At 44.4% G+C, this 14,042-nt stretch overlaps 1 protein-coding gene across 4 annotated transcripts in view; it reads left to right on the top strand.

Moving 5' to 3' along the window:
- Positions 1-14,042, top strand: part of Rsph3 (radial spoke head 3) — a 47,354-nt gene continuing 33,312 nt past the window's right edge. For all 4 annotated transcript variants that reach the window (XM_075950638.1, XM_075950643.1, XM_075950651.1 and 1 more), the window contains exons 1-2: positions 1-913; positions 6,885-6,972. In XM_075950638.1, coding sequence (XP_075806753.1) covers positions 384-913; positions 6,885-6,972 — 618 coding nt within the window. In that variant the 5' untranslated portion in view covers positions 1-383. The remainder of the gene's footprint in view (positions 914-6,884; positions 6,973-14,042) is intronic.

The raw sequence follows: 14,042 nt of genomic DNA, 5'->3' as shown, positions 1-14,042 counted from the left end.
AAAGTTAGGTGGCTAACGGGGGGTCCAAGTCGCCCCGGGAGCCCAGGGGTCCTCTAACGTGCTGGCCCAACGCGCTGAGTGGAGAAGGCAGGTACGGAATTCACGCTAGGGAGCGGAGGAGGAGCTGGGAAACCGGAGACAGCCCGCCTCCGCCCGGCCCCAGCGCGTAACAGAGCTGCGAGCCCAACTGCCCAGGGCGTGTCACCGCTGGGGAGCGGGAAGCGCTGCGGCGTGGCAGGGCGAGAATCAACGGAGGACGCCCCTCAAAGAGCAAGAGCACGTGGGCCTGCGAGGATGGCGCGGACAGCAGCCCCGCCAGGCGGCGCCCCGCAGCCGAGCCAGACGACGTTACCACCGCCCCAGTGGCCACCGCCAACACCACCATGCCGCCTTGGCCGGTCAAGAAGCGGTCAATGCGCAGGCGCACCCGCGGACCAGCAGGTGGGCGGGGTCACAAGCCGGAAGTGGCCTTTACTACGGGCCCCTCCGGAAACCCGGCCGGCCGGAACTGCCTGGAGTTTCTGCCTCCAGGCGGAACCTCGCGTTGCTCGGCAACCCGTGCGGGTGCCGCAGACTCGCTCCACGCTACCCGGAGCAAGCTTAGAGTAGCGGCTCCCTGTTGCGCGGGCCCGCCTGCGTGGCGCCCGCTTCCTCAAGAGCCGCGTCCCCGCGCGTCGCGGCATCCCTGCCCTTGGCACTATTTACACGTCTCCGGCTCCCACGACTCCTTAACCCCCATCTGCCACAGAGCCCACCTCCACCGAAGGGGAGGTGGTTCGACCCCCGACATGGCGTCGGCGATGACAGACCGCAATCCTCGGGCGGCCGAGGCCTCCGGCACCTACACCTACACCAGCAGGCCCCGGGCCGTGCCTTGCCAGCGCCACCGCTACCGGGACAGCCTGTTGCAGCCGTGAGTGACCAAAGTAGCTCCTGTCTGGTCTCCGCTTTGCATCCCATCTGTTTTCCCTTGACTACACGCAGTCAAAACCCCCTGCCCTAAAATAACACAACTATGTGGTTAAACTGAAGCACAGCTGGCCAGAGTCATGACGTGAACACGAATGGTTATAGACAGCCACCACCAAACACCACACGGGGCGTATTAATCCACAGTTCTGCCAAGTTGGTTTCATCACTCCATCATGCAGACTGGGAAAGTGAAGCATAGAGAAGTACATGGATAGCATGTACCAAATGAAAGAGCCAACCACATACAGCTCTTTCCACCCCAGTCTGGGTGGATTAGCCTTCCATGCAGGACCACAAAACATATTGCTACTCTAGTGAATATTTGCTGAATTCAGGCCTGTATATGTAATAAAGACCACGGAGTTTATAGTTCTCTTGGAGTTCTTTCCGTAAGCTTCAAGTTTTGGAATAGCAGGATTTAAGAGCGAGAGATTTATGGAAGCAGGCATCTCTGTACCTTTTGTTCACCTTGGACCTTGCCTGCCACACAGGAAGTTCTCAGTGTAAGCTGAATTTTAATTCTGGGCCAGGCCTGGCACAAACCTGTTATCCTAGCTCACTCAGAAATAGATCAGTAGGATGGCTGAGTTGTTTCTTATAGTTAGTTGATTTTTATGTTGAAATAGTGTGTTTACTAATAGATCAGTGTATCAAAGTAATGCAGAAATGCAAAGTAAAGTGTTTCATGAAAGTAGTTAACAAACCAGAACATAGAGACCCGTACCACAGGAATGGTTACCTTCCATGATACCCTTATAAAGAATATATTGAGGTGACTGCCATTAGCTAAATTATGTAACCATGTCCAAAGAATGAATGCCTTTAGGTCAGTCTGCCTCTGTTCTACAAGGTTCTTAGTCTAATCTTGTTCAGCAGTTTCTCTGTTGACCCTAGTAAGTAACTCCAGACAACACATGTCTAGACTGGTTAACAGTGTGTCAAATGGAGTCAAGATTACAAATTTTCTTGATGGGTATATAACTGGGCTGAATCCCAGTTTTATAATTAGCTATGAGAAAATCTCATTTTACTCTCAGAGTAACTTAAAACTTTCAGATTAAGCCAACCCTGATGTGGTTCAAGGGCACCTGCCTTTTTGTAGCACAATAAATTGTAGAACTGCAAGAAACCATTAGAGTATAAGTTTTCTCATTTTCAAACCAGAAGTTTTAGTAGTTTGTGCATCCCTAATCTGGAAATGTGAAACTTTTTTTATTTATGGATGAGTGCGCTTTCTGCATGTGTGCCTTTATGCCAGAAGAGGGCAACCACTATAGATGGTCGTGAGCCATCATGGGAATTGAACTTAGGACCTCTGGAAGAGCAGCCAGTGTTCTTAATTGCTGAGCCATCTTTCCAAGCATGTGAAACCTTTTTAAATGTGTGTGTGCGTGCGTGAGTGTGTGTGTGCAGCACAAGTGTTAGTGGAGCCCAGAGGAAGGCAGATCCCCTGGAGCTGGATGCAGAGGGTTGTGAGCTGCCTCACATGAACGCTGGGAACCAAACTCTGGTCTGCTGAAGAAGCAGTAGGAGCATTTAGCCCTTGAGCCTTCGCTCTAGTCCCCACACCTTCTGAAGCTCTTTGAGTGTCATGATGCCGCACTAGAAAGTTCCACATAGGACATTGTGTGACTGGTCATAGAATACAGATACACTAAAAATATTATATATAATTACCTCCAGGCTGTGTATGTAAGGCATATATGAAACATGTTTACATTTGAGTCATATATGAGCAAATATTCCAAACTGTGAGGAAAAAAATCTGAAATACATATAGTTCCAAATATTTCAGATAAGAGTTGCATATAATATGTATTATAATTATGTATTTGTTGGTAGTTAAGCAATCACAAATACATAAATGCAGTAACATTGACCTGTAGGCTTGTGCCCAAACCAAAATATGACATTCTTCTCTTACAAATCGGTTAGTCAAGATTATATAAACCTTTATATAATATACTTTATATAATATATAACAAATATTATATAAAGGTATTTTTAATACAAATAAATAAAAAACTTGCTCTCTACCTTTTGTTTGACGCTGATCAAATGAAGCTTAACATTATCCTGGTAGCCAGAAAGTTGTTGGTTCCCTAGGGATGGCCTCTCCTGAATCCCCAGTACCTGTGAGCTCACAACCTTGTCTATTCAGATGTTAAGAAGGTAGGTGGTCCTGAATGTCTGGGCCGGGCCGGTGTCCTGCCAGGAGCCCTTTTCAGTCTATTCAGCTGTTAGGATGGGGAGGCTGTCCTGAAAGTCTGGGTGGGGCCAGTGTCGTCTCTGGGAGCCCAAACAAATGAAAGGGGAAAGGGACGCAGAGGCTGGAGGAGGCCTCTTAGTCACCCCTCTCTGGTGGCTTTCATCAGAAGTACCCGACAGAAGCAATCAAACATCAGACGGAGGAAAAGTTCATTTTGACTTGTGGTTCATCGTAGCAGGGAAAGTGGCATGGTGGTGACGTTGCAGAGAGAGATGAGGGCTGGTGTTCAGCTTGCTTTCTCCTTTCTATTCATTGTGAGACCCCAGACGTGGAGCGATGCCATACACAGGACGGGTCTTCTCTCCTCAGTTAACCCAGTCTAGAAACTCTCTCGTAGGCATACCCTGAAGTTTGTCTCCCAGATGATTTTAGATCCTGTCACACTGACAGTATTAACCATCATAGAGGCGAACGCCTGGGGACTGGGGCGCCCTCTAGAGGCTGGAAAAGGCAGCAGAACACTCTCCCTGTTGTCTCCAGATGAGTCTTATCCTATAAGACCCGCTGTGGGCCTCTGGCCTCCAGAGTTCTCAGAGAAGAAATGTGTGCTGACTAAAACCCATGAGACATGTCTGACCTTTCTCCTTAGCCAGTGACCCAGCAAGAGAGCTTCTCTTCCCATGCCCCAAACCAAAAAAGCTGCCAAACTCAAGTCCCTCCTCATTATTGCCTGCTCATTTCTCTATCCATTTCCCCAGACTCCCTCTTACTCTCAATGCTGCTTCCTGTCAACTAGTTGCTGGCGCTGCCTCTTGACCTAAGGTTTTATTTAATTAACACAAACTTGGGGTTCACAGTGTGATCAAATAGCCTACAACACCGGCGGATTTATGTAACTTTTTAATTCAGATTTAAAGACATCCCTGCATGAGAATTGTTCCCGTTTATTAAATGCAGCGGTGGTACCAGGTAGCCCTCGCAACAGCTCCAGGAAGTAGGTGCCATTGCTTTCATTTCCCAAGGGGCAGACCATATTACCAGTTTCGTATGCATTTTTCTCTACTTCTTTCCAGGCTCACATATTTATATTCAAATTCGTGGCTTCTTATTTGTGGATAAGCAGCAATAGCACGTTCTCTCTCTCTCTCTCTCTCTCTCTCTCTCTCTCTCTCTCTCTCTCTGTGTGTGTGTGTGTGTGTGTGTGTGTGTGTGTGTGTGCGCGCGCACACGCACGCTAGTGAACTTTCATTGACCAGGGACCAGGAACACTATCAGAGGAGGGAGAGGACTTATTTCAGCTCCCACTTGCAGAGGTTTTGGTACATGGTCATTTGGCTCCATGTTTTTGGAGGTGAGGCAGAGAATCATGGTGGGAAGGGTGTGAGAGAAGCTCACGTCATGGCAACCAGAAAGCAGAGGAGAAAATGACAGGGAAGATCCCGAGCCAAGATTCCCTCTTCAGTGTCATACTCCTAAGTGACGTCACTTCATCCAGTTAAACCCAGCTGTCTGTAAGTCCACATCTCCATAGTCTGCAAGGATGAATCCACCAATAGCCTAAATTATTGAGTCAGAGAGCTCCTGATCTAATCACCCTGGGACATCCTCACAGACACCTACAACTTTGTTTTACTGGTCTCCTAGGTATCTGTCAAGCCAGTCAATCAAGATGAACCATTACAGTCTATTTCATGGCAACAGTAACATACACAGGTCTGAACCACCTCTGCCCTCTTAGTAATTGGAGTGCTCAGTTGTCTTCCATGGCTCTGTGATAATGCCGAGTGTGGTGTAACCGTCACTGCTAAAACTTTGCACTATTGATAGATACTTGGTTTGCTTCCAGATTTTGCTACAAAGAATGAGGTTTGACAAACAACTGTGTGTGCTAGGCCTTTTACTTCCGGGAGGTAGGTTCTTAGGAATGTGATTGTTTTTTGTTTTTTTGTTTGTTTGTTTGTTTGTTTGTTTTTGATTTTTGAGACAGGGTTTCTCCATAGCTTTTGGTTCCTGTCCTGGAACTAGCTCTTGTAGACCAGGCTGGCCTCGAACTCACAGAGATCCGCCTGCCTCTGCCTCCCGAGTGCTGGGATTAAAGGCGTGCGCCACCACCGCCCCGCAGGAATGTGATTGTTAAGGCATACATTTACTTAATGTGAATGAATACAATGAACCTGTCCTCCAAGAATATTTAAACCTGTACATTGCATCCATATCAACCGTCGGGGTCATGGAGCTCGTTGTTTCGACAGTGTCAACCCAGTATCTTCCCTTATTGTGATTAGTGGTAGGAGGCCTTAGCCAGTTCGGAACCGCTGCTCTTCTAAAATGCCTCTGGTCTCAGTGGACATAGAATAAATTGAGAAGAAATTTTGTTCTGTTCAGCTAAAAGAGGACTTTTGGCTGTCCAGGTAAAAGACAGGGATGTCAATTGAGCAACAGATGTGTAAGAAAGACTGGGGCATGGAGTCAGAAATTCCTGCTAGCTGTAGGGATGGAGAAGAGAATGTGGTCATGCATGATTCCCAGCGTTCTCGAGTAAGTCACAGCTGTAGTCATTGGAACCATTTAGTCAAATAGAAAACACTTGAAGTAATAAGCTGGCAGAGGAGAAGACTAGCTCAGTGTTGGAACTGCCTTCTAGACATCTTAGTAAGGTATCTCTAGGCAGCTGGATATGCCTGGAGTTGAGAGTACTGAACTAAAAAGAAAATAAAACTGCCATGTGGGTTATGAGTGAAGTTTTGCTGGTGGACAGAAAGCTGAGCCCTTAGGAAGTCTAGCTAAGTAGCCGGGAAACAGCTCTGGAAGCAGTGCACAGGGCTAGAAGAGAGAGCCGTCCCTTGCAGGAGCTGACACAACCTGAGACCAAGTAATGCGGACAGGAAAACATGCCCGTGTGTTCAGGAGAGGCTTCAGTCTGCAGCAGCTTAGCCCACACGTTCAGCTCTGATAGCGTGTTGGGGTGTAGGCTGAGGGTGGGCCTCACAGCTATGGACAGCCGTCACTGACAGCCTCGAGGGCCAGCCGTGGGGCTTTGCTCTTCATGCTCATTCGGCTCCTGATATTCAAATTGGCTGACATTTCAGCAGCACCTTTAGCTTGGAAGAACAGTGTGAAGTCTGACTTTCCTTCTAAACCTGGTCTGTTACTAAATGCGCATTTCAGCCCCTGAGTGGGACTTTCACATTTGCTGAACAGTCTTCAGTGTTTACAGACTGAGCCCAGCTCTGTGTCTTACTAGGAGGGGAATGTGGGCAGGTTCTTTTCCATTTTTCTCCTGTTAATTAGGAGTATTAGTTCCCAACATGAAATTATTGTTAGCAATAAATAAAATTTGTAAGGTCCAGCCATATAGTAACTGTTATATAAATGATAGCTGTCTGTCTATGTTATGACTGTACTACAGTTTCTTTTATACATCTTAAATATTTTTATTTTATATGTACACATGTTTTTATCTGCATGCATATGTGTGTGTCAGATACTAGAGACACAGAGTCCCTTGAAACTGGAATTACAGATGGTTGTCAGATGCCATGTGAGTGCTGGGAACCAAATCCAAGTCGTCTGGAAGAGCAAGTGCTCTTATCTTCCATCTCTCCAGATTCTACAAGATATGTTTAATCTTAATTCTATTGAAATAGGTTCACTTAATGGATTCAAATATTATAGCATTCACTTAGAATTTTCTGTTTTACAGAGCTGATGAACCTTTGAATTATGGAAACATAATGTATGACAGAAGGGTGATCCGAGGTAACACCTATGCACTCCCCACGGGACAGGTGGTAAGCAGTCTGAGCGGTGTCCTCATCACTTCCACTGTTGTAACAAACACGGAGAGCAGACGTAGTTAGAGAAGGAAGGTTTACACTTTCTTATATGACCTACACTTTGGGTAGCAACCCAGCATTCAGGACAGTCAGAACAGGAGCTCAATCTTACACAGCCTAGGGTTGGTGCCTCCCACAGTGGGATTGGCCCCCACATCAGTCATTAGCTCATTCGTCAAAACAGCCTTGCACAGACAGGCCCCAGGCAAATCCAATGTGGTTCTCAGTTGAGCTTCTCTCTTCCCAGCTGACTCTGATTCTTGTCAGGTTGGCAATAAACACTAATAAGGACAGTTGTCTAACACAGCTTCCATGTTATCTGTGCTCAAGGATCAGTTGTATGTTTGTGTCAAATTTTGATCTGTTACCTAAAATATTTATAAAACGAAATTAAAAATAACTTGAAGAGTAAATTTTTTTTAAATACATAGAAGCTGGAGGTGTGGGTCATGATAGAGTAATTGTTCATCATGTGCAAGGCCCTCAGTTCAGTCTCCAACACTACCCAGAAGTATGTATGCATGCATATGCATATAGTATGTGTGTGTGTATGTATGTGCATAGATATGTGGGTCTAGTGGTACGTGCAGGAGCTAGAGGGGAAAGGAGTTACTGTTTGGGGTCTAGAGTTGGAGTTCCAGAAGGGCAAGCAGTTCCCAGAGTGAGTAGTGGTGCTGGTCACAGCAGGGCGGCTGTGCTCAGTACCATGGAGTTGTACATCAGGACGATGGATGTGGTATGCAGCGTTGTTTCCACCCTGTCTGCTGCACTCGCAGTACTAAAGAAATCTGTTTTCTTCAGTCTGCTCTACAGGATGAACCAGCCTGTATATTCCCCACCCTAAGAAAAGAAGAAGTGGTAGCTTTTACATTTCATGTATTTTCCACAGTAAATAATTACTAGAATAAGTCCTAATATTTTACTGAACAGAATTCTAGTGAACCCTCTGAAAGCTTCTAAACTTTGACTCTGGATTTTGTACTAAGTCGCTGCAGATCAATTTAAGCAGTTATCTGTAGTAGGAGCTGTGGGCCGCTTCCCGCCACCCTTAGGTGGGTGGAGTAAACAGACAGAATGCTGGGAGAAAGAAGCCGAGTCAGGCAGTCACCATGATTCTCCCACTCCAAACAGACGCAGGTTAAGATCTTTCCTGGTAAGCCAGCTCGTGGTGCTACACAGAATATTAGAAATGGGTTAGATCAATATGTAAGAGCTAGCCAATAAGAGGCTGGACCTAATGGGCCAAGCAGTGTTAAAAAGAATACAGTTTCCATGTAATTATTTCAGGGCATAAGCTAGCCATGTGGGCGGCCGGGTGCCAGGGCCACAGCCCCGCCGCTCCTTTAAACAACAGTTCACAGACACCACTAGTGTGAAGCCATGCTCTGGCTGGTGTCTGACACATTCCTTTTGTTTAGATTGTCTTATCCTCTACTGCTGATATTAATCAGAAGTCTGAATTGCATGTCTTTTCTTTACCCAATCAGAAATACTTACTGAGTTTCAGGGTCTAGCTAGTCTAAATAGCTAGGATACAGAGTTGAGCGAGACATGCCGTAGTAGTAAGTGGCTATTTCTTGGCATAGATGTCACATGCAGTAACTCTGTAAGCCCTGCAATGGCCATCTGTGAATGTTACAGTCAGAGCAACAGCTCCCATGCCTGGGTCTGCATCAGCATCATCTGGAGCCTTCCCCCTTACCCCAGTCTCCTGCATCAGGACCTCTAGGGCTTGAACACCGAACTATGTTTTGTTTTCCCCAGACAGACTCACTATCAGGACTGTGTGTTTTTTAACAAGCTTCTCTAGACACTTAGGTCCAGCCAGGAAGATCCACACATGGGGTCTAGACATCTTGTGTCACTTTGTTTAGCACTACAGTGACTTCTTTAGTCAAATAATCAGCACCTTACTATAAAAATCTGCCCTAAAACTTCCTGTTCCTCCTTGTTAGGACTAAACTCCCTAAGACACACTCCAGAAACCCTAAAAGACTTGAGGAGGGACGGCTGCAGCCTGGCTGGGGACTTTGAGACCCAGCTGAAAAGCAGCACAGCCTGTGTTCCCAGATTTCCTCTCTACCTCTCCATAACATGCTCACGATGCTGGAGAAGCGTACCACCAGCCCGCAGGCACAACACCAGGGGGATCCATACCTCAACCAGACACTCTCACAGTACCAGTGAGTCTGGGCAGAGTAGGGAGCACTCTCATTCCACATACAGAGCAAGACAACCCACTTCCCACATACCCAGCAAGAGTGCAAAGCCATACCCTACTCCACATTTTGAAACACTGTCCACAAAAGTAGAGCAGAAAGCTGAATTTCCACCCTCATACAGCCACAGTGAGGTATGAGGTAGGTAGTAGAAGACAACACAGGCTGGTGCCCTGCTTTTTCTGAGTGCTGGTAACAAAACCAGTGTGGAGCTAAATGTATTATCTAATAGTAATAAGGAGAAACAATATGGTAACAATAGGTGCTGTGGCCCTTTCTGCCCTGCCACATCCAAACACCTACATCAGCAGAGCTATGCCCCACCCAGTACCTTTAAATAGAGCCTAGCAGGGAGTTAGACTCCCATTCCCTCCAAACATGTACCTACTGCAAAATGAATGACCTTCTACTGAAAAGATTAAGTAGTACCTGAAGTCCCACAACATAGAGTTCCAAGTCTCCAACAAAAAAAAGTTACTCATCGCCAGGCAGGGGCAGTGCACATCTTTAATTCCAGCACTCAGGAGGCAGAGACACGCAGATCTCTGAGTCGAGGCCAGCCTGGTCTACAGAGTGAGTTCTAGGACAGGCTCCAACGCTACACAGAAAAACCCTGTCTAGAAAAAAAAGTTGCTCATTATAAAAACCAGGGTAGTCTCTTATGAGATAAAGCGATCAAGATGACAATACATGAGACTCAGATGTAGAAATTATAAAATGTAGGAAATGTAAAGCAGTCAAAATTATCTTGACCAGAAGTGAAAAATTATGAATATTTTATACAAACAAATAAGCAACTTGGCAGAGAAATAGAGAATATAAAAATGGACCAAATGGGAACTGTAGAACTGAAAACTAAAGCAGAGTAAAACACTCACTGGACTGTCAGTAGTGCATCGGAGACGACACGGGAAGGAATTAGTGACTCAGAAGAAAGTAAATCACATGGGGGAAAGCTATTTGAATAAATAGTGCGTGAAAAGTCTACAAACTTAATGACAGACTTAAGAGTCGAGAGATCCAGGGCACGGTAAACCCCAAGGAGAAGTAAAGTCCATGCCAAGCCTCATCAAAATCTAACTTAGGAAAACTGAGTTGGAAGGAGAGAAATGATTGGGACAACATCACTGCTGTTCTGCTAGCAGGTTCCCACCGGGAGCTTTCATTGGCCCATGTCAAGCCATTCATTCGGGCTCAAGACATTCGTTCCAGGAGGTCATGCTATGGTCAGAGGTGATCACTCTGCATTCAAAGCGAACATTTGAATCTCCCTTATAAAGGCAGCAGGAAGGCAGATGCTTGGCTGACTAGGAGGAGCTATGTCTTAGTTGACCAGTGGCCACTGGAAGGAGCAATTTTAGATGGGATATATTATTGAAAACATGTAAGAGTAACTGAGCCCCGAACGTTAGACATTTTAAAACTAGATGCCAGGGGGGATGCACCTCAGCAATAGAGTATTTGACTAACATGCATGGGCTGTGGATTTGATTCCTAGGTCTGAAAAACAAAAATAGATGCCAAGTCAACATTGTAAGTTGCTATGTTGTAACTTATTATGTAAGTATTATGCCCATAGAAATTCAAGAAAAAGAATGCAGAGAATTTCAAAACAATAAACAAATAGAAAACAAAAATGACAGCCTACACCTTATCATGTGATATGATCTTATCAATGATTTTGTTAAACATAAATGGTCTGAATGAAGTAGTTAGAAGTTAGCAGAGATTATAAATATAATCCAACTACATTCTATGTGTAAGGAAAATCCCTTTAATTGCAATTAGGTCCAAAGTAAAATTATGGAAGAAGATACAGTATGCAAACATTAATTCTATATAAAGACTTCTATTTTTAGTTATGTGTATGTGTGCGAGTGTGTACATGGGTGCAGGTGCCCTAGAAGGTCAGAGGCATCAGGTGCTAGGGTAAAGGTGCTTGTGAGCCGCCTGAGAGAGATGCACAGATACACCATTTGATTGGACAGTTTTACTCAAGATATCAAAAATACAAAACAAAAAAATAGTATTAAAAACTATGAAAGGGAAACAACTCCCCTACAAAAGCAGACATATCAGAAAAACATCACAGCCCTAACGGCCAGGAAGCATGAAGGGTAGAGTTTAAACCCTGAAAGAAAATAACTACAGCCAAGGCCACTGTCCCCAGGAAACCCATCACTAGAGTGATGAGGAAATGAGCCATGTGAGGACACTCCAGCACGTCAGAAGATACCTAGAGCACTGTCCTCAGTGGAGGAAGAATGTCTCAGTTCCCAGAGCACATTGTGACTCTCGTGTCAGACTGATGACAGAGAGCTAGGAAGGAGTCCATCAAGTCCAGCACAGTAAACAAGAAAACCTATAGTAATTTATAAAAACCTAAAACCAACACAGCAGCCAATAAAGTCACAAATACTAGCAAACATCCCTCAATAACCTCATATGTAAATGGACTCAACTCACCAGTAAAGAGTATTGGCTGATTAGATTGGAAAAAAAAAAAAAAAACAAGTTCCAGCTATCTGTTACTTCCAAGAGTCAGCTCACGGGTCATAGACCACGAACCAAAGGATGGAAGTCAATTTAGATAGAAGCCAAAAATCAGTTGGCATAGGTAGTTTTTCTGGCAGGTGATAAAGTAGACTTCAGAATGAGCTAGAAGAGATGAAGACCACTGCGCATTAGTAAAGGGGACAGTACACCAAGACATAACAGTCGTAAATGCAAATGTGTGTGCTCCAAACAAAAGCAACACTAACACGGAGAAGACCTGCTGCAGTAATAGAAGGGGGCCTCGGTGCCCCACTCTCTCCAAACTAGAAGTCAACAGACTTCAGGGTTAACTGTGCCATGAATCAAATGGGCCTAATGTTGACAGAATATTCCATCTAACAAAGGAGCACACACCCCCTCAGCATCTCCTAGAACCGTCTCTAAAAGAGACCACTTTCTAGGTTGCAAAGAAAGGACTAAGCCGGGCAGTAGTGGCATACACCTTTAATCCCATCATTCAGTAGGCAGAGGCAGGGAGATCTCTGTGAGTTTGAGACTAGCCTGAGCTATAGAGCAAGTTCCAAGACAGGACAGGCTCCAAAGCTACAAAGAAAAACCAAAAAAAAAAAAAAGTAAGGACTAAATGGAGTCACTGCCAAATTGTATCAAACCTTGAAGAAAGAGCTAACCAATTACATTCTTAACAGTACTGAAATTTCTGTGGAATCACCATAGACCCCAAAATACCAAAGCAATTCTATACACAAAGGGCAGAGCACTTGGGGAGGCTGAGGCTAACCTGAGCTACATAGGGAGATCTTGTCTCAAAGAAACTGAGGGGAAGAAATCAAATGGATCATAGATTTAAATGTGAAATATAAAACTTGTAGGAAAAAACCTCAATAACCTTGGGAAGAGTGCAGGGATTGCATGACCTGAGAGGGTAGCACACACAGAAACGAAGCTGGACTGATGAAAAGCCTCATACGGATGTATAAGGGCAAACTACAAAACAGACAACATCATATTTCAACAGACAAGCTGCACATCTGACCAGTGTCTTATACTGAAAATATGTAATTCTCAGAGCTTGAAAGCTAAAAGCTATGCAAACCAAATAGAACCTGTCAAAAGTTGAGAGCAAAGGAAGATACTGATGACAAGCCCATCAAAAGATGTTCAGCATTAGCCATGGGGAAATGAAATTTTAAGCTATTGTGATATACTTAATATACACTTATTCCAACACTAACATTTAGAAATTGGCAATAAGGGCTTCAAGGATACATAGCAAATGGAAAGAAATATTCAAACCTACAGTTGCGTCTGTGTGTATGAAATAGACATGGAAACTTTGACATAAGCCTGTGTAGGAATATTCAGAGCTACTTCATGTGTAGTGTAAAGAAGCCGAAAGTGTATTCTAAATGGTTTTCTTTCCCATTAGGTAAATCTTTAAAATCAAACTGGTGTGTTCATTCAGCCAACTTGTACTACTCAGTGAAGGCAGAGTTGGGGGTGGGATATTGGAGAGGCCCAGGAGTTAAGGGACCTGACTTTGGTTCCTAGTGCCGATGTCGGGTGACTCATAACTACTTGTAACTCCAGCTCCAGGGGATCCAGGGCCCTCTTATAAACTCCTAGTCTATGGACCCACATATGCGCATAATTAAAAATAAAAATATCTTTAAACAAAAAGGGGTAAGTAGTTAGATTATTGGGACATGGTACAGCCCACATGACTCTCAGGGAAGTGCTTAGTAAAAGCAAGTCACGCTCAAGAAGTTATCTGCTGTAGAATTCCTTATGTATAACATTTAAAAACATTTTTATATAACTAATAGGATTTTCTGTATTTCCAACTCAAAAAAATGACACACATGCTTGTTGTGATAATCTGATCACTGCACATTGTATATGTATGTTGAAATGTCACACTGTGACCTGTAAATAAATACAATTGCTTTATGTTGACTAAAAATAAAAACATGGGGGTCAGAAGATGTTCAGACAGGTTTTCTTTTCATAATTGTCTTGACTTAAAACAGACAGTATTTTCAGCCTCTAGTCAGCTTTTTTGTTGACTTGAAGAAGCTTTCTTTGGACCCAGGATGTTTTCTTTTTGAACTGATAAAAATTTTTAAGGGAAATCTATTCAATTGAATTCAGATTTTAAAAAGTCCTACTAGTTTTTCATTTCTTAACTATCTACCAAAGTTTACTGTTACAGAATAAATGCATCCGTTTTACTAGGCACCAGAGGTTGCTTGAGGAAAACCAGGTGATTAGCTAGAACTCTACACCTATGTG

Source organism: Microtus pennsylvanicus, chromosome 1 (genome assembly GCF_037038515.1).
Source record: "Microtus pennsylvanicus isolate mMicPen1 chromosome 1, mMicPen1.hap1, whole genome shotgun sequence".
In the NCBI taxonomy this organism is placed as follows: Eukaryota; Metazoa; Chordata; class Mammalia; order Rodentia; family Cricetidae; genus Microtus; species Microtus pennsylvanicus.
The sequence above is the reverse complement of the archived record's forward strand: the minus strand, read 5'-3'. Positions and strand labels throughout refer to the sequence as shown.